This window comes from Myotis brandtii, unplaced genomic scaffold (assembly GCF_000412655.1).
Source record: "Myotis brandtii unplaced genomic scaffold, ASM41265v1 scaffold517, whole genome shotgun sequence".
In the NCBI taxonomy this organism is placed as follows: domain Eukaryota; kingdom Metazoa; phylum Chordata; class Mammalia; order Chiroptera; family Vespertilionidae; genus Myotis; species Myotis brandtii.
The window spans coordinates 349,608-369,954 of record NW_005369706.1 but is presented as its reverse complement, the minus strand read 5'-3'; the positions used below and the strand labels follow the sequence as shown (position 1 = coordinate 369,954).

The window sequence follows — 20,347 nt, the reverse complement described above, 5'->3', positions numbered from 1 at the left end:
ATCTGCACCATTCTGGTCCCTAAAGACTTGTTTAAAGTTTGTTTGTTTTTTGTTTAAAGTAGTTTCTTCAAATTAGAGGATAACAGTCAAAGGGATAAATCCAGGACTTCAATTTGGACAACAAAAGAGACAATGAGAAACAAAGAAACAAACTCCTGCTGGTGGTAAAGTTTGTGTGGAAAAGGGAATGGAGATGAACAGACTCAAAACACTTAAGAGGAAAAAGTGTTTTCTTAAAAAAGGTGTTAAAGGTTACCTTCCAGGACAAGACAACCAACCTCATATTCACTTTGAAAAAAACGATTTACTTTTTTCCAAATATTATTTCAAATATGTATTGTACAGACAAGGGTCAATATGTGTCATAAACATTCTATAGAAGAACGCATTTTTATAGACATTGAAAATAATTTTAATAAAAGGAAACTCATATTTATCTAGATGTAGCTATGTTACATAGGAAGATTTCAGCATCAAAGTGCAAAGACAAAATGTGGCTTTTCTTGCCACACAAAATATTGACAATCTCCCCTGTAGCCTACTCTTAATTGTTAGTGGGATGCCAAATAGACAGCATACTGACCTCTACGGCTCCAACAGACAGGCAGGGCTCAAGAATCAGAATGAATTCACTTATAAACAAACTGGCCTCGACCCCCACCAAAGCCAAAGTCCAGCCAGAGGCCCATTAGAGATAAATACAAAAAGTGTCACTTTTACAAGGTTGTACCACTTAATACTATTAAACCTAATCAATTCAACTTAAAGCTAAGTATATACCCATCACTAGTTCTGTCCTCACCCTATTCCATTTTTATGAAGGCTCCATGTTATAGCTCCAGTTCATCATGGAGAAAGAGGAACGTCCAAGTTCTCAGGAGCCATCCTAAATCCTCTGTCCAAATCTGTTTTCACCCTCCCCTCCCACCTCCCACTCTGAGACAAGTCAATTTTACTAAAGAGGTAGGGCTTCTGTCACTGCCTCGTGGAAATAAGTTCTAAATAACACCACAGAAAGGTCATTCCACGAGCAGCATTTAGCTTTCAGCCAAAGGGATGAGGCCCTCCCCACCACAGCCCCTCCCAATCACAATGAATTTCATAATGCCCTCTACCCTTATAAAGAGCTCCCATCTAAAAGCTCCCAACGACAGCACAAGGTATTGATGTTACATTACTTGGAGAGAAAGAGAGGAAGATATATATAGTTTTAATAAAACCCCCATGCACAATTATACTTGATTAAAAGCCTGGAGAATGCTAAAAGTAGTAACGAGTACAGGAGGCTGCGAGCAGAGAGTACAGGTGCGCCCTTCCTTTGCAGTCAGTAAATGCTGAAAGTAACAGGAGACGTGACTTCACTTGAGCATTGGAGAAGCAAAGAAGTTGCCTTGACGTCCTAGGTTTGTGGCAGACTTGCTTTTGCTTCCAAATCTGAAGAAAAAGAGAATAAGCTGGAAAAAGTATTCTATAAAAAACAGTAAATGAACAACTATAACATGATGATGTAATCAACTAAAAGTAGAAACTCCTCAAAAACTACTCTGTAGCCCTTACCGGTTTGCCTCAGTGGATAGAGCGTCGGCCTGTGGACTGAAAGGTCCCAGGTTCAATTCCGGTCAAGGGCATGTACCTTGGTTGCGGGCACATCCCCAGTAGGAGGTGTGCAGGAGGCAGCTGATCAATGTTTCTCTCTCATCGATGTTTCTAACTCTCTATCCCTCTCCCTTCCTCTCTGTAAAAAATCAATAAAATATATTTTTAAAAAAACTACTCTGTAAGCTACTCAGTCATCTGAGATGAGAGGGAAAACAGTAAAGACCTTTAGACCCTTTTAAAGAGGGATCCTTACGGTTCCAGGTTTCCTTTTAAAGTCTAGTCGCTAGCTAAGATCTAATTCAATCTTTCTTTCAATTAGCTTCAGTATGTGGGAGAGAGATCTAAGCAGGCAATCCCCATACCTGGGCGTGTTCCTGGTGAGCGTGGAACGGACTCGCTGGGACAGGGAGCTGGAGGAAGGCGTCTTGAGAAGCTGATGCTCAGGAGTGGTCACAGGTCCCAGTAAACTCACTTCAATCACAGTTAAGCATATTTTTAAAGGGGGGTGGAGGGAAGAGGAAAGCACCCATGTAGGTGGCCAGTTTTAAGCTGAAATCCCTGTGAAGTACTTAAGAACTAAGGCTAGAGACCGAGCAAAGCCCCAGAGATCATGTCTGTCATCGTGTAACACACCAGTGTATCTTTTGAACTGTGCAGGCAACTGCTCAATGAATTGCTGACATTCACTTCCTGATTTAGGCCATCCTCAAACTCCAAACTTCACAAATCTAACATATGACCACTTGATTCTTACCTATATTAAAAAAAATAATATGCTCCCTTATAATGAAAGAACATGTGAGGTTGCCAGTGCCACTGAGGCTGGAATGAAACCAGCCTCCTACAAACTGGCAAAGCTTTTAAGAAATCAAATGGTAAAACATATCAAGAAACATAAGGATAAATTATATATAAATTATTATTATATCTATATATTTTTTACTTTCCATATGGGTAAAGAAGAACATAAAAAAGGTGAGGAAAATCAGGATAGATCTGTATAAATTCTCCTTCAATGTTAGAATTCTCAAAATGATTTTAATTTTTATTGGAGAATATGAATTTCAAATAACTCTAGCAAAGGCAGGGAGAGAGCCCATGACCAAAACTGGAGAGGTCTTTTAAAAAGCACAACTTGGGCCTTACCTTTAACATCTGGTGTCTGTGGTGTTGAAAAGGCATTTGAGTTTTCAATGACATGCATGGGGTCAATGTTCTCTTGTTCCACCATCATGAACTGACTCCAGTATTCCAGGGGCAGTGAGAGCAAGCGTTCTACCACCTAAAAGCCACCAAATATGTTAGCAAGCTTCCAAATCTCAGGGCTTATCTCTCACAGTCTCTCATATTATCATGTCACACAAGTTCATATATAAATATGATTGCCTACCTTGGGTTGACGCTTGATGTCCTGTACCATTGTCATTGGATCTGGATTGGGCACAGCGTGGGCAACTATTGTAGGGCCAAAGACTTTAGCCAGATTGGCAATATCCATTTTAGTGTTTGGGCTCTGAGCCACTCTAAGCAAAAGAACATTAAATTAGAAGACTTGCTCCTCCACTTAAACATGGACCAAAATACAAGTTCTACAAGAAAACAATTCACCTCCCTGACACACAAGCCGCATTGTCTTCCCTTGGAAAATTCCCTAACTCCCAGAAACAACTTTCTGCTGTACTTACCTCTGCAAGTGAATCATGAGGAAAGCTAATGTGTCCCTGTTGGCCTGGGGCAGCTCACCAACAGCCTGGTACATGGCAGCTATGCTGTTGTCCTCATCTGTGATTTCTGTAAATGAAAAGAAAGTACCAAGAGGCCTAAGACTGCTTTCCCTTGACAGCAGGCGTCCAAGTTATCGACCACAAAGTCTCATCTATACAGTAAGCTTCTGAAGCTTCTGATTAGGTTCATGACTACATCAGACTCTAGGTTCATTAACAAGCAGGATACTGACCAACAGTTCAATATTAGAACTCAGAACTTTAAAAAAACCAGCTCTTGCAGTTAGGGAAAGCATGTGCAGGAAGGCAGACATACAAGTGCTATGACTACAATTATCAAGAAGGTATTTGTTCATAAAACATGTTTATGGGCCTACTATGTGCCAGGTACTACTGGAGGAGTTAATAAAAAAGCAAATCTACTAGGTAGTAACACATGTAATAAAATAAGGCAGGCAAGAAGCTAGAAAGTAACGGGAGCTGTTATTTTAGAAATGCTGGTCAGGAAAGGGGTTTCTCAGGACAAGACATTCAAAAAGAAACCTGAAAGAAATAAAGAAGCAAACCATGCACATATTATTTCTGCAACTACTGTGAAGGCCAGGAGGGTTGGTATGTTCTAAGAATTGCAAGAACTCCATTGTAACTGGAGAGGAAAGAAAGAAGGGAAGGGCATAAAAGGAAATGATATTGGATACAAAACCAGGAGCCAAATCATGTAGGTTCTTTGGGCCATGCTAAGGACTGGATTTTATCCTGTGAATGAAGGGAAGCCATTGGAAGACACTGCGGACAGAAAGGACATCATGTAATTTAAAAGAACCACTCTAGCTACTTTACCACAGAGGGTAAGAGTAGAAACAGGAAAAACAGGAGGTGCTTACATCACTCCAGAGTGAGAGATGTTCAGAGTGGTAGTAGGACTGAAAATTTTCAAATATAGCCTATAATTTACAAGAACTTTGCAGACAAGATTTGCCAGCTAATGGATTAAATGTGAAATGTGAGGAAAAGGAATTAAAGATGGTTCTAAGTTCAAAAGGCCAACCTAAAACTTGACCAAACAACAACAAAAACCTGTTAGAGCCCTATACTGTTTAGACAGGAAGAGAACAGGCATGGGCAACATGACATAGTTATTTATCCATCAAAGTATGTGAATATCTGCTGTTACAGGCACTTTACTAGACGGGGATAAAACTGCAAACAAAGAAGATGCAAACATTCCTGCCCCTTGTGGGACTGACACTCAAATATTAAGATCTGCTCTTACCTGCTGCTCCCATAAAGGTCTTGTTCAGCCGAAAGGTCAGAAGGGGTTCTTTAAGGTTTCGAAGGAAGTCTTTCAGGAAGCTACAGATAGCATGGATGTCATCCACTTTGCTGAGGAGGGGTACAGTTTTCACTCTGAGAAATTTCTCTTTTAGTTCTTTTACTGTCCGGTCACAGCCTGAGACCCGATATAGGCCTGTCTATTATCGAGATGACACTCTCAGTTAAGAAGCTCCTGAGTGTTAACACAAGTAACAAACTCCCCCTCCCCCAGGTTCATGCTTACCTCGGTCAGGCCCCTCTGTTCAATCTCATTTACGCAGTGAACAATAATGGAGGGGATCATTGGAGAAGTCTGAGACACATAATCTGCCAGTATTCCCTGAAATGGGAATGTTTTAAGTTATCATTTTTACCACTTAGACCAGCAGATCTAGACCAGTGTGCAGAACCATCTCCCAACTAATACTCAGGCTGGGACATCATGTCTCCTTTCAATTCCTATTCCTAACGCATATATTAGAACAGAGACACTCAATTATTTTTCCTACCTCCACACCAGGACTGATTTATGGTCACAGATACCACACTCTTCATGAACAAGTAATAAAACCACTAGCTACAACTGCGTCCTTGTTTTTCTTCTACACAAGGGCATCAGAAAACAAGCAATAATGAGATTACAGGTAAGGCCTTTAATATAAACTAATTTGTTGCTTTTAAAAAAGAAAACCTTTTAAATTATTCTTAGTAAGGAAAATAAACACAACCCAATTGCTTGTGATACAACCCTACCTTTAAGGGAGAACTCCATGGTACAGAATACAGAAAATTTGTTAAAAAAAAAAAAAAAATCTTTGCATAGATAAGAATTCTTAAAATTAGGGCAATAACATCTGATTTGCTGGGGGGTGGGTAGTAGCTTAGTCATTTTGCTTTGTTTCTTGCTAATGTTGCTTGTACAATAAATACTTTCTTAATGGATTGAATCAATTTTTAGAAATAAGCAACCTAATCTTAATAGCCTTGTATGGAATATCTCTAACGTAAGAAAGAGAAAAGATATTCACAGATGAATTTATATGCTGTCTGGGATTTGATTCAAAATAATTCATTGGACAGGGCCAGGAGGGAGAGATAGGAATATTGATAAAGCAAGACTGGACATGAATTAGTAATTGTGGAAGTTGAGTGATAAAAGCCAGGAATTAGTTATACTAATCTCTCTACTTTTGTATGTTTCAAATTTTACAAAATAGGATAGGATGGGGAAGGGGGGGGGGTAAGGAAGAGGAAAGAAGATTAGAAAAGAAAGGGGAGGAAGGAAAGGAGAGAATGGAAACAAGAAAGAGAGGGAGGAAGTGTGAGGAGAGAAAAAGGGAAGGAGAAAGGGGAAGGGAGGGCAAGAGGGAGGGCAGGTAAGGGAAGAGGAGTTTTGGTCTAGAAAGGTTATAAAACAGACTAAACCATACAGGACTCGACTACAAGTTAACGTTTTATAATTTGTATTCATTACTCGTGGAAAACATACTTGGCATCATTAATTATAGAACAAAACTGACATTCAGCTGTGGAAAAGCTAAGAAACCCTAACACAATGCTTCCCATAGGCCGTACCTCTCCAATCTTAACAGGTGTCCCTATCAGGGTAGGAATGCAGGGAAGGGGACAGCGGTCCCGACATTCTGGATGAGAGACGACACGACAGTCTCGACACTTAAGAGACAGCTTGCCAAATTTTATCCGCTTTCCACATGGAACACAAGATTCGGGTTTAATAACCTGAGGAGGATGAAATGGGGCAGAAGGAACAGAGTGGTACGAATTAGGAAATTATCAACATCATCAACCACTTTAAGCACTTAGCCTGTGCTGAACAGCTTTCTAGTCCTTTTTTACACTTATCTGTTTGTGTAATTCTCACAATAATCCTATAAAATAGGTTGTGTTTTTGTTTAAGAAAACAGATGCAAAAAGAGGCTAAGTAACTTGCATAAAGTCATCCCACTGGAAGGGAAGTGAGTGTACAACAGTGGAAAGAATCTGTTTACAAGGAGTCAGAAAACCTCCATGTTAACTATACCACTTACTGTCATGTAGCTCAAACAAGTCAGTTAACTCCTCTGAGCCTGTCAGTTTGCTTGGGTTTTTATGAGGAAACCATATGGGACAAAGTTAAATTGTGCTATTATTTAAAAGCATAAAACATAAATATATATCACTAAGAAGCACAAAATGCTTCTGAAAAGTTGCTTTCTTCGAATTTTGTGTTCCTCCCAGAATGGAAAGCTACACACCTTTTGTAATTCAGTAGTGACCCCTGCATAGAGGGACTGGAAGGAGGAAGGAAGTTCATCATTTAACTTTATAATGTTAGAGCAGCAGTCACCATCCAGTGGTCCACGGGCCACTGGCGGTCCATGAGGTCTGAAAGGTTGGTGACCACTGTGTTAGAGTATTGAAATTTGTTCCTGGTATATATTACTCTCACAATTAAAAATTAAGGGTGCCCCCAAAAAGGAGGAGCAATCAGAGATTTACCGTCTTAGAGACAAAGTCATGCAGACGCATCCCCCCGCTACTCTGCGGCGTGCTGGAACCGTCTGTCTCAGTTCTTGGCTCAAGTGGCCTGCTGCTCAAGGTAGAGTCACTATTCCAAGGCTGTAAAGTACCTAGAAAGCAAGCAGCTTTAACCTTAAGTATTTTGTTACTTCTGAATTTTAACCCCAATTTCAATATAATCTATAATAATAAAAGGGTAATATGCTAATTAGACCGGATGTCTTCCAGACATCATTCCGGACATCCTTCCTGACAAAGCTGGGGCTGGAGGGAAGCCAGCCTGGGTCCCGAGTGCCTGCGGGTGGCCTGAGGGAAGCCAGCCGGGGTCCCTGGTGCCTGCAGGCGGCCGGAGGAGGGAAGCCAACCCGGTCCTGGGTACCTGGCAGAGGCCTGAGGAGGGAAGCCAGTGCTGGCAGTCGGGGGAAGGAAGGCCTACTCTTGCACGAATTTTCATGCATTGGGCCTCTAGTTGATAGATAACCAGTAATCTGTAACCATAATCAGAAGTGAATAGCCTTTTATTTCATTGCTGGCTGGTGTGGCTCAGCTGATTGGAGCGACATCTCATACACCAGCGGTTCTCAACCTGTGGGTCGTGACCCCTTTGGCGGTCGAACGACCCTTTCACAGGGGTCGCCTAAGACCATCCTGCATGTCAGATATTTACATTACGATTCATAACAGTAGCAACATTACAGTTATGAAGTAGCAACGAAAATAACTTTATGGTTGGGTCACAACATGAGGAACTGTAAAGGGCTAGAAGGTTGAGAACCACTGCCATACACCAAAAGATTGTGGGTTTGAGTCCCAGCAAGAGACATACCTAGGTTGCAGGTTCAATTCCCCAGTCGGGAGGCAACCTAGTGATATTTCTCTCTCACATCGCTGTTTCTTTTTCTTCTTCCTCTCTCTCTCTCCCCTCCCAACTTCCTCTCTCTCTCTAAAAAAAAAGTGAGCCCTGGCTGGTGTGCTCAGTGGTTAGAGTGCTGGCCCACGAACTGAAGTGCCTGGGTTGCAGGTTCCCCCATCCAGTTGGGGCACAAGCAGAAGGCAACCAATTGATGTGTCTCTCACATCAATGTTTCTCTCTCTCTCCTCTTTCCCCCTCCCAGTTGGTCCCTTTCACACTCTCTAAAAATCAATGGAAAAAATATCCTCCAGTGAGGATTAACACACAAAAAAAGAAGTGAATATAATGGCTACACCTACACACACACACACACACACACACACACGGTATCAAGAATTAACAAGTTATGCACTAATGGCATAGGCCAGGCTAGCAATCTAAGGTAGAGCTTGATACAGTGCTCTGGCCTTCACCCACAACCCAGAGGACCTGTTTTCCTTCGACTTCTTGTCCAATATGGAACAGTTTCAATAGTGGATGTAGCTTCAATGGGCCCGCCATCACTGGGAACAGTCACTGTAGTTTTTGCAACTATGGATTCATTCCCCTGAAACAAAATTGTAATGAGGGAAGGACGAACATTTAAATCTAATTTCCCCTCCCCTATAGGGTTTTGGAATGCTTGAAAAATTCCTGAGTCTTTGTCAGGACTTAAGGCCCAAATCACTATTAAGTTGAAATCTCATACTTTAGGACAGAAATATAGGCCACGGGGGTATACAAACAAGCAACTAAGAATCAAGCATAAAACTGACAGCTGTTTATTTAATCAGACTGATTCCATTCATATGGATGATAGGGATCCTATTACATAAAAATACCCTCATCAACATCTCAAAATAACACTTGCAATGTTGACTCAGAATTTTTAATGTTTGGGGCCACTTATCTTTGATGTGTTCAAGACCACAACTGTCTTGGTCTGACTATTCTTACCTGGTCTGCTGTAGAGCCAATGGAACGAGTTTTCTTTATAGGTCCCGGGGGGCCATCAACGAACTGTCGGCTATTGGAGCGCTAGAGAGGGGGCAAACACCATTAACTTTAGTGCCAAGCAGATCTGAAGCACAGAAGATAAACTTATTCCATTAGACAACTTGGATCCAAGTCCTAGGATCCAAGGCTATGGTAAATAACAAACAATGTGCTCTCTCTCACTGCCTATTTCCACATGACGCTTAAGTTGTACCAACACAAAAATGTCTTCCCTTGAAGAAACAGCAAGCTTTGGAAAAATTTAGATGACAGCACCAGAGAAAGTAGAGCTGTAATCCTATCTAAGGACACAAAGTCTTTGGAAACACATTAAGCACCCTAAACAAGCAAGCACAGAGAGATCTCTGCATATCCCATTATACACACATTTCATCTGAAGCTTTTATTAGAGCACAAAAGTCCTGCATAAAAAGTCATATGACAACTCAAAACAAACTTAAGCATATCCTTTTCCACATGATGAATGAAGTGAGAGCAGTCCAGAATAGTAACATGGGACAGGATTCTATCCTGAGTTACAACCCCCAGCAAGGATTAGAAGGTGTTTAACAATGGCTAGAGCAACATATCAGAAATGCAGTTATGTGGCAGAATTTCCAAGGAAATTCTTTTATTGTTACTTTATTTTAAAAAAAAGAAAAAAAAAGAAAGAAAGAGATAAGGATCAAAAGAAACTGACAAACAAAACAGATCCAGTGACATGGAAGCATGCAACAGACTGAGGACTCTCAGAGGGAAAGGGCTGGGGGAGGGAAGAGATCAACCAAATAACGTATATGCATGTATGCATAACCCAAGGACACAGACAATAGTAGGGTGAAGGCCTGGGGAGGGGTCAATAGGGAAAAAAGGGGGACATCTGTAATACTTTCAACAATAAAGATAAATTTTTAAAAAAAGAAAAAACATACCCTCTTTTCTCTCTTCTTCAGTTTGAAAGTCTTTATTACAGAAGAATCCCAATCCTGTTGACAATTACACTGTATTAATTTCTTTCTTTGGTTAGGCCTCCCCTAAACCCTGTACAAATAAATTTACAGTGAACTTTAAAGGCTTCTTGAGTCAGACTCCCTTAATTTACAATTTGAGGAAATTGGGGGGGAGAACTCAAGTATTGTAGTTACAGAGCCGTAGTAAGTTAACATGTTTTCTTTCCAAAATTGAAGCTATTATAATAGAATCAGGAATCAATACCACAGAGGCAAGAAAAGGTTAAAGAATCAACTTCTGTTGTGATCATCTCCAGTGCCTGGTCCTTTGTTTCTGATTATGTTTGTAATTGGTTTTAGAACTTAGAGAATGTTAGGCACTACACTGATTGTGTTAGATCCGATTCTTCCTCTTAAGGGACTGCTATTGTCTAATCATATGTTCTGTACAATATAGTCACTTAAAAAGTTCTAGTTTAGGTTTTACTTCTCTCAATCATCTCTCTTCCCTGGGCCCTAAAAGATATTCGCCACTGAAGAATTATTTTGTCTTTTACTGTGATCTAGCTTTCCTTTACTTATTTTAACCATATGTATTTTTAGTAGCTACCTGTGACTTCCTTACTCCTGATAATCCCTGAAAACACAAAATCCAGAAACAGTTGTATACAGCAAATTGTAGCTTAGCTACATAAATTTAATCTCTCCAATTCATGGTCAAATAATTTAGCTACTGCTTGTTTGATTTAGCTTCAGTTACAACAGATAACATAGCAGAGGTCTAGCTTCAAAGTCAGCAAATAGTATGTTTTAGTTTTATTATATATCCCAGACCTATTCTATATCATTCCTTATTCCAAAAAGGTGATACCAAATATTGATATCTATACAATGGCAATTATTTCCCTAGTCCATTGGTTGGCAAACTCATTAGTCAACAGAGCCAAATATCAACAGTACGACGATTGAAATTTCTTTTGAGAGCCAATTTTTTTAAACTTAAACTATATAGGTAGGTACAGTGTTATTAACTTAATTAGGGTACTCCTAAGGCTTAGAAAGAGCCACACTCAAGGGGCCAAAGAGCCACATGTGGCTCGCGAGCCACAGTTTGCCGACCACGGCCCTAGTCAAACACTGAATTTGGACAGAAAACTCATAGCCCATGTAACAAGTACTTGTCACTTGTTTGGCTATCATCAGAAAACAAATCTCCAATAACCTCCTCATTTATTGTTTTGTTTGCTAAGCTTTCAGTCAGTAGAACAGGTTCCCATTTTTGAACATCAAAGATTGAAATATCAGGAGATGACCTTTCATGCAGAAACACCATCAGAAGTTAAGAGAAGGGTGCTGCCCTACAAAAGCAGGGTAACAAAGTGCTAAGACATGCTAACCATTGTTGATCAAGCATTATATAGTACCTGGAAACTCTCCAGTCTTCTAGCTGAAGCTCCAGAGCACTGGTTTTCCCTCTAATTGTGAAGTAAAACTAAGTTTCCCTCTAGAACCAAACTAATTCAGAAATAAGGCACAAATCTATTCTCCCTAAGAGCAACAAATAAGCCCTGACCAAACAGAGCTTTGCTAAAAAAATTTTTATTGCTAGGTAAGGTTTTAATAAGTCAAGATATAATCAATTAATACATGCAGCTCACAAATCCATTAAACAAATTTAACCTCATGTCAAATCCTGAATTCTATATTCCCACTTCCAGAAACAAAAAATATATAAGCAAGTCTCTTATAGTTTGTGTGGATTTATATTTTTAAATGCTACCTCAGTATCTATAACACATCAATTAATAACACAGTAATAAAGGAATTCCAGAAGGACAGCAGAGATGTTCCTGAGGGAGCAGAAATATAAATAATACTCAGAGGTCAAATGTTCATTACCAGCGATTCATCAGTCTTGTCAAAACTGATATCTGATAAAATGGAACCAGATTCGTCAATGGTTGACAGTCTATTGAGTGAAACAATACAAAGTTAGACAAAGAAGACTATGAAAAGTAAAATCCACCAACACCCAGAACAAGTTACCTAGCAGGTCAGATAATGTCAGCAATTTCACAGCAATCCCTTCCCTTTAAAGATAACTCCAAGCATAGACCCTAGCTGTGGTGGGTTGCTTTTTATGGTTTCATGAGGAGTGTGTGCATGCAATACAGTTGCTTTTTCAGCAAAGGCCTTATAACTACAGCTGAAAATTACAGTTAGGGGTATGGGTTCTATTCCCTACTGAGTCTGTACTACAGGCTCCTAAAAATTTACAAGGCAGAAGAGTGAAGTTTAATTTGATCCCAATTGTGGTTGCTTTCTGCAAGAGAGAGTATTACCCAGCCTTAGCTTTTTAAGAAATTAAGCCCATACATCTTCTTAGTTATCAAGATTCCCCATAAAACAATCAGGCAACAAAATAAATACCTCTAAGAGTGCTGACCTCTCCCTACATACCGTATTGGGGGTGTTAAATTCAAAGCCTAGTTGAGACTTTTTTAAAGAGAGATGCAGTGGAACCAAAATTACTATCTGGTCTTGGCTCACAGAAGACCTTTCTAAACCAGAGGAGCTACAAGAGCTCTCTGGAGAGTAAACACTAAAAGTATTGCTGAACTGCCACTTTCACCTTTCGGTTCCTTAGCAATCTTAGGATTAGTTATTGGTGTACAATTCAGCACCAACATCAAAATTTTACCCCTGGTGAAACAACATCTTAAGGAAAGATTTAAAAAACAAAAGAAATAGGGAGGCCTCTGTGCTTTTATTTCCCACCCACCCTTCCTCTAAGTCTTTTCTGCTTTATTCAGCACACATTCCAGAACCAGTTTATTTAAGAGTTCAGATAACAAGAACTTCTGACAGCTGTGTTGCTCGTGATCAGATAACAACAGATGCAGTTCTCCCACCTTTTGTTCCCAGCATTGCCAATGGATGGTTGGCCTCTGTTGAGAAAAGCCAGAGCTGATTTTTGCTCCTCGCTTAGTTGAATGCTGCCAGATGTGTCACACATGAGCATCTCTCGGATCAGCTGAATCTGTCTTTCCTACAGACCAAAGCAGAATAAAACATCCTAACCAACCAGGGGAGAAAGCTTCACCTCAAATTTATGGGATGGGCAGACCAGAAGACATTGAAATACAGCATTATGCAAATGAGCCTTCAGGAAAGCTGTTACACCAATAGCATATTAATTCACATCAAGTCCAGATTGTGTCTCTGATTTCTGACTGGTAAAATAAACTCCATCTAGCAAATTGGGGTTTTTGCTACAAGACTTTTGGATCAAACTGCTAATCCAAGAGGACGGAGTATTGCAAAATGAGAGTCCCAAAATAAATTTTGCATAGCACAAACACTTTATTGTCATTTTATCAGGACAATTATTGGATTCTTCCACAGATCAAAACAGCCACCCACCTTTCTAAATGGTGAAGCAAAATGTTATTAAATGGATACAAAGCTATGACACACTAGAACCAGATAATTTGAGCTCACTGAGGCATCTAACACTGTGCCAGGGTAGATTAGTGCCTCCTAGTAAAGGCTTTCCTTTGTACCATGACCCACCTTGGTACACCAAAATGAAAGTGTTCTATGTTAGCCACACTGCTCAACTTGTTGAATATATCTAGCCCTTTATCTTGAATCAGGAGCAGCTGTGAAGGAAAGGCTTAGAGTTGTCTTACGTGTATCAAAGTACTAGCTATTGATATAAGGCTGAGGATATTCTGGGTGGCATGAGAGATGGCCAATTGTCTTGTGACAGACCAAGTATGCTAGGATTTCCCTGCCCTTCCCCCTAATTATAATTCTTTAAATTTTCACTTGAAATCTGTCTATTAAGTAGTAGTTTCGAGTCAAAAAATGGAAAAAATTTAAATTTCAACCTATGGAGAACAGGATTCCTAAGCTGCAGTTTCATTTCCAATCACAGACAAATTGTCAATGGACAGGTTGCTTTTAGTTCTTTAATACGGAATAAGAAGTTGGGTATATCTGGCAAGTGGAAGCATTATCAGGCCCTGACAGTGCTCAGTTGGTCAAAGCATCATCCTGATATGCCAAGGTTGTGCATTCAATCCTGGTCAGGGCACATATTAAGAACCAACCAATGAATGCATAAGTGGAACATCAAATCAATGCTTCTTCACCTCACCTCCACTTCTCTCTCTCTAAAATATAAATTTAAAAAAAAAACAAAACATTATCAGATGCTTCCCCCTCCCCCATTGTCACAGTACTAGCATAGAAAACAATACACACCAGCTTTTCACAGTCAGCCTCAGCTCGCTGTCTCCGTTTGATCTCTACATCCACCTGATTGCGTGCATGCTTCAGCTTAACATCCAGAGCACTACGCTCAGTCTCTGCTTTCATCAGAAGATCCTTGTATTTCCCCAGCTCTTGGTCTGTTCTCTGCCACTTTTTACGGAAATCTTCGAAGTCCTTTGCCAACTGGATGAATTCTAAAGAAAGGAGGGAAACTTTAATAATTCAAACACCAAACGCCTGAATTACAAATGCTCTTATAAACGAGTCCTCTGGTTAGTTTTACTCCAAATACATAATTAAGGGCCCAGCTAAACTATGGACAGCTGAAAACAACCAAGAGCAGATTCTGGATATATGTTCATCACTCTAGATGAGAGCTTTGTGGGGAGCAATTCCTATTTCAGCAGGCCACTTACTCTGGCTTAGCCAGTGGCATCTGCTATGGAATAAGTAACTCATTAGTCACCTGGCTCCAGATGTAACACCAACACTGAAAGCTCCTGAACAGAAGGCAATCAAAGGGGGATACCTTTGGGGCAGCTGTCACGCACCAGGACAGTTACAGCTATAAAACAAAGCAGCCTCCTTTAGTCACTCATTGCTGTGCCAGAGAGATGCTAAACAGCAAATTCAAATGTAACTGTTGTAGTATGCTCCAGTAGATGTAGATTAATATTACAGCTGTCTAGGCCTGCAATTCCATTCAGCTATATAATTATACAAATATTGATTTGAAAGTAAAGAGCCAATTTGCTGTTTAACACTGCCCTGAAGGGTATATAAACATTCCAGTTAGAAAGATACAGGAAGAGAAGACCTACTAGATTTGGGTGGGTCACTGATAGCAGAATGCGGATTCTCTTCAAATGTCTGCAAAGACAGCACCACTTCCAAGGCAGCACCTCAAAGCATGAAAACCCTAGTGGCATTCATTCTTATCATCTCTATCGGCAAAGACTTTTTTTCCACAATGCCTTACTATTTCCAGTTAACCTCAATCTATCTATAAGCATCACTTTTCACCAGTATCAATGGAGGAAGTTTCAAAGGTGTACATCTGTTGGTCAAACTAACCCAGTTTACAGCTGAAACTAGGCCAAATTTACACAAGGAGAGCAGATTTTTAGGTAGTAGGAGCACTTTTCCTATTTGAATTTAACTTAAGAGCACAGAAACAATATAGTCTCCTTTTAAAACAATTTTAATAATTTGACTAAATTTCAAACTTACAAATTAAAATTAGGCTACCAATTCAATCTATAGAAATCAAGTCTTACAAATAAGGAAACTATAGTTTTTAGCCAACAAAAGATTTTAGCAAAACAAGATAGTATGATCTAGTTATCTTAGACAATGCAAATAACAAAGACCAAATATATATATGTATATATGCATGCATATATTATTATTATTATGTATATAATAATATATATTATTACAATTCAAATAGTTTTAAAAGATATGCTGGTTTAGTTAATAATTTGGAACATTATTAAGGGCTAATTTTCCTCCTTAATTTAAAGAAAACAACAATATATCCTTTTGTAAATTTAACAATTTCAACACTATAGATTCACAAGGAAGAAAATTAAAAACGAGCCCAGCCTGTATGGCTCAATAGTTGATCATTGACCCAGGAACCAAGAGGTCACTGATTCCCAGGTCAGGGCACATGCCCGAGCTGTGGGCTCGATTCCCAGTAGGAGCGTATGCAGGAGGCAACTGATCGATGATGTTCCTCTCTCATCAATGTTTCTATCTCTCTATCCCTCTTCCTTCCTCTTTCTAAAAATCAATAAAAACATATTTTTAAAAAACACACGCAAAAAAACCCCAAAGCTGGTTCTTAGCCATGTTCACTCTGGTAATCATTAAGTAGTACACTTAAGATTTGTGTATTTTCCTGATGTATGTAATACTTCAATTTCAAAAAATAAAGAATAAGAAACACACTTTTCAACTACACAGTCTAAAAACTTTCTACCTCCACACTGTGGTCAATTAAATGTTTCTAAATGTAGCTGTACATACACACACAAATATTTAAGAAATTAAAAAACAAATTGAGAACAAAAAGATTTCCATTTGACCTAATTTTGCTGGTTTGTTTATTCTTTGGGATATTCCTTTTTTTTCTTTCTATAATTCTTTATTGTTGAAAGTATTACATATGTCCCCTTTTTTGAGATATTCCTTAATAAGTCTTATTAAATTTTGGTTTTTAGCCCTGGCCAGTGTGGCTCTGTTGTTTGGGTGCTGGTTCAATTCTGGTCAAGACACATGCCCAGGCTGCAAGCTTGATCCCAGGTAGGAGGCGTGCGGGAGGCAGCCATGTCAGTGTTTCACTCTCAACATAGATGTTTCTCTCTCCCTCTCCCTATCGCTCTCTCTAAAAATCAATTAAAATATTTTAAAAAATAAAAATAATGAAGTGATCAACCGAAGAACTTGTATGCATATATGCCTAACCCATGGACACAGACAACAGGGTGGTAAAGGCCTGGGGTGGGAGGCAGAGCAGACTAGAAGGGGTCAATAGGGGAAAAACAGGGGACATATGTAATATTCCCAACAATAAAGTTTAAAAAATTAATAAAAATAAGTAATAAATTAATAAATAAAATTTAGGTCTTAATTCTTGTTCATTGTTAATTGACATACATTACAGGTCTCATTGCAATGGAACTCCAAATAAAGTATCGATTTCAAGGAAAAAGTTCCTATTTTAATAGTACAAATTATTAAATTACTACTGATTCAACTTAGTTTGTTAGACCAAAACCATAACATGTGCATACATAACTGATTACTTTTTTTTTTAATCCTCCCCTGAGGACATGCTTAGAGAGAGGAAGGGGGTAGGGGGAGGAGAGGGAGAGAGAGAGAGAGAGAGAGAGAGAGAAAAACATAGATGTGAGAGAAACATCGATCAACTGCCTTCCCTATACACCCCAACTGAGGGATCAAACCCACAACCCAGGTATGTGCCCGACCAGGAATCGAACCAGCAACCTTTCGGTGCACAGAACACTCAACCAACTGAGTCACTCCAGCCAGGCCAAGTTATTACTGTTAAGTACAATTCTGTTATAAACTAAGTTTGTTATAAAGGGTCAAAAAGGCCCTTTAGACCACAGACCAGGAAAAATTCTGATGTTGGAGGAGATCAACAAACATGGCCTTTTCTCCCCCAGTTTGTGAATCACAATTCGACTTCATACCAGCCTGTCATGAAGTACACATTCAAATGATTTATTAAATTCAAACTATCTCCTTAAAAAAAACAAGGACATATTAAATTCAATTAACAAAAAGGAGAAAGGAAAAGAGAAATTTCCTTAAGACAAATTGAGGATAATCTTTGATTCATTAAAAAAAAAATTAGGGTTTGGTTCATAATTCAGCAAACAGATTAAAGCAATTCAGAAATCTCTTCTAAGTTCATTCCTCTTGGGACCTTTGTTATTGGGCCCTTGATCTTACCTACTGTTCTCAAAGCTTCTTCTTTTTATTTTTTAAATATATTTTTATTGATTTCAGAGAGGAAGGGAGAGGGAAAAAGAGATAGAAACATCAATGATGAGAAAGAATCAATGATTGGCTGCCTCCGGCACCCCACCTACTGGGGATCGAGCCCGCAACCCTGGCATGTGCCCTTGACCGGAATTGAACCCGGGACCCTTCAGTCCACAGGCCAATGCTCTATCCACTGAGCCAAACCAGTGAGGGTCCTTGAAGCTTCTTAAGGGCAATGACCTCGTGTCTCTTTTGCTCTTTTATCACTAGTGCCTAGCACTTTGCCTAACACATAGTAAGCATTTAAATATTTATTGAATGAATGAATAAATGAAGAATTGCTGTTCAGATCAAATTTAAATTCCAGGGATCCAAGCCCACCTTACCAATCTAATAATAAAGTAATAAATTAATAAGTATTAAATTAATAAATAAAAAAACAAACTAAGGTTTTAGAACACACAACACCCTCTTTCTAACTAACCCAGTTTATCCCTGCCCTCAGAACAGACCCATGCTCATTTCTGCCTTCTCATTTGTGATCAAGCTATGCACTCCAAATGAAATGCCCTACCTATTCTTCTTTATGTACCCATTTTTCTAGTCCCATCTGCTCTTTCCTAATTTGTTTGCTCCACATTAAATTTTTCTCGACTTCCCACAAGCATATATTCTGATACTTGTACTGTCTTCGTTTCATGAGAAAGAATCCTGTCTCTGAAACTTAAATACCATAATCTTCTTGAAGACAGGTACCACATCACATACACTTCAGTATCGCCTACTGTATAGCATAGCACAAACCTAGTATGGTACTGGAATACAATAGGCACCTAATAAATACTGTTATGTTTATTCCTAATTTACACACCAACAACATCAAAAAATTCAGGCAGCCCAGCTGGTGTGACTCAGTGGTTGAGCATCAACCTATGAACCAGGGGGTAACCGTTCGATTCCCCGTCAGAGCACATGCCTGGGTTGTGAGCTCAAACCCCAGTGTGGGGCATGCTGGAGGCAGCCAATCAATGATTCTCTCTCATCATTGATGTTTCTCTCTCTCCTTCTCCCCTATTCTCTGAAATCAATAAATATATATTTTTTTTAAAAAAGAATTCAGGCAGTTCATAATAAAATAAAGATAAAAATCATGGTGACTGGGGAAAACAAAGATAACAAAATACTTAGGCCATTAAAGTCATTTTACCTGAATATTAACCTTCACTCTGATCTTTCAATAACCTTGGACTTAGCTTTAAAAAAAAAAAAAAGACTACACAAAAAGGAGAAAGAAGAATGAAGTTATGATGAAACTCAAGAATAAAGAGTTGGGATGCCTGGGCATGGGAGGAATTCCTAGTGTCAAAGAAAAGGACAGAGACTAGGGTGGTTGAAGAAAAGAGATTCTACAGTCTAGAAAACACTGAGCCACTTCAGTTCCTCAAGAGCCAACATTCCAAGTTAGGGATTTAAGAGGGAGACAAAACATACCTCTATTTTATAACATAAATCAATGGGAAGGTATAAATTTGCTTATAAAATAAGGGTATCTGTAAAAATAAATACCTTGTATATTCTTGGTATAACTACTTCCAAAGTATTTTCACAACTAGTATCTCATTTCATCCCCAATCTTCACAGAACTCCCACAAAGACAGACATTTAAATTCATATTTTACAGATAAAGAGACACAGAAATAACTATTAAAAGTCAGCATAGTTATTGAGACTTCAAACCTCAGATTCTTCTCTCTGCCCCCACATCTACCAGCTGCCTCCTCCTAGAGATCTTATTCTCACAATCTCTTCTACCCATTTCCCCTTATTTCCATCTTCACACCATCCCAGTTAGGACTCCCGTTGGCTTTCCTGAGCAATGGCAACCATGTCTTATCATTCTCCCAGCCTCCACCTCTGCCAGGGTAATCTTCCAAAAGTACAGCTCTGAGTATGTCACTGCACCTTACTCCTATTCCCACCAACCCCACACCCTCTTGCCTCCATTCAAGCTGTTCCCCTGACCCTAAATGCCCTATTTCATCTCTGTCTGTTGGGATCCTACCCTACATATAAGGCTCAACTCAAACCCTACTTTTCTCCATTAAGCCATTTAGTCACCCCTTTCCCTCAACTCAACATGTGCTAGAGGTTGTGATAGGTTCTCACTAAATATTTGCTGAATGAACCTGAATTTTAACGTCTATTCAATACTCCTCCCCACTAGACTCCAAAGTTATCTATCTTCTGAGATGATGTGATCTCAAAAAGAAGCCTAATTAGTATGCCATCATGGTTACTGAGCTGGTACCAGATGATAGGGTCATGTAACAGCTATTAGAGAGAGAAAATAGAATATTGTTTTGAAAGGCCTGTAAGTGGATAAGAGCTATTAAAAACATCAATCAGATTGAAGGAAATATTGAATGGCATAAGCAAGATGCCATTACTAAATACAGTAGGGATTTTTTTTAAGTTTAAGACATAGTTCTTACATTACTTTATATATATATTTTTTTTTTTTCTTTTTTTTTTTTTTTACAGAGAGGAAGGGAGAGGGA

General features: G+C 39.2%; 1 protein-coding gene across 10 annotated transcripts in view; it reads right to left on the bottom strand.

Annotated features, from left to right (window-relative positions):
- Positions 1-284: 284 nt before the first annotated feature.
- RACGAP1 (Rac GTPase activating protein 1) overlaps positions 285-20,347 on the bottom strand; it is a 57,134-nt gene continuing 37,071 nt past the window's right edge. For 7 of the 10 annotated variants that reach the window (XM_005877307.2, XM_014548622.1, XM_005877305.2 and 4 more), the window contains exons 3-17: positions 14,265-14,467; positions 12,908-13,044; positions 11,895-11,964; positions 9,978-10,031; positions 9,007-9,087; positions 8,500-8,617; positions 7,137-7,267; positions 6,213-6,377; positions 4,882-4,977; positions 4,597-4,795; positions 3,285-3,390; positions 2,990-3,122; positions 2,746-2,881; positions 1,962-2,070; positions 285-1,434 (exon numbers count right to left, since the gene is read on the bottom strand). In XM_005877307.2, the coding sequence (XP_005877369.1) occupies positions 1,359-1,434; positions 1,962-2,070; positions 2,746-2,881; positions 2,990-3,122; positions 3,285-3,390; positions 4,597-4,795; positions 4,882-4,977; positions 6,213-6,377; positions 7,137-7,267; positions 8,500-8,617; positions 9,007-9,087; positions 9,978-10,031; positions 11,895-11,964; positions 12,908-13,044; positions 14,265-14,467 (1,814 nt within the window). In that variant the 3' untranslated portion in view covers positions 285-1,358. Of the gene's footprint in view, positions 1,435-1,961; positions 2,071-2,745; positions 2,882-2,989; positions 3,123-3,284; positions 3,391-4,596; positions 4,796-4,881; positions 4,978-6,212; positions 6,378-7,136; positions 7,268-8,499; positions 8,618-9,006; positions 9,088-9,977; positions 10,032-11,894; positions 11,965-12,907; positions 13,045-14,264; positions 14,468-14,739; positions 14,839-15,094; positions 15,157-19,355; positions 19,463-20,347 lie in introns of those variants that run through there. The other 3 variants (XM_014548627.1, XM_014548626.1, XM_014548628.1) reach the window with 3 other exon arrangements.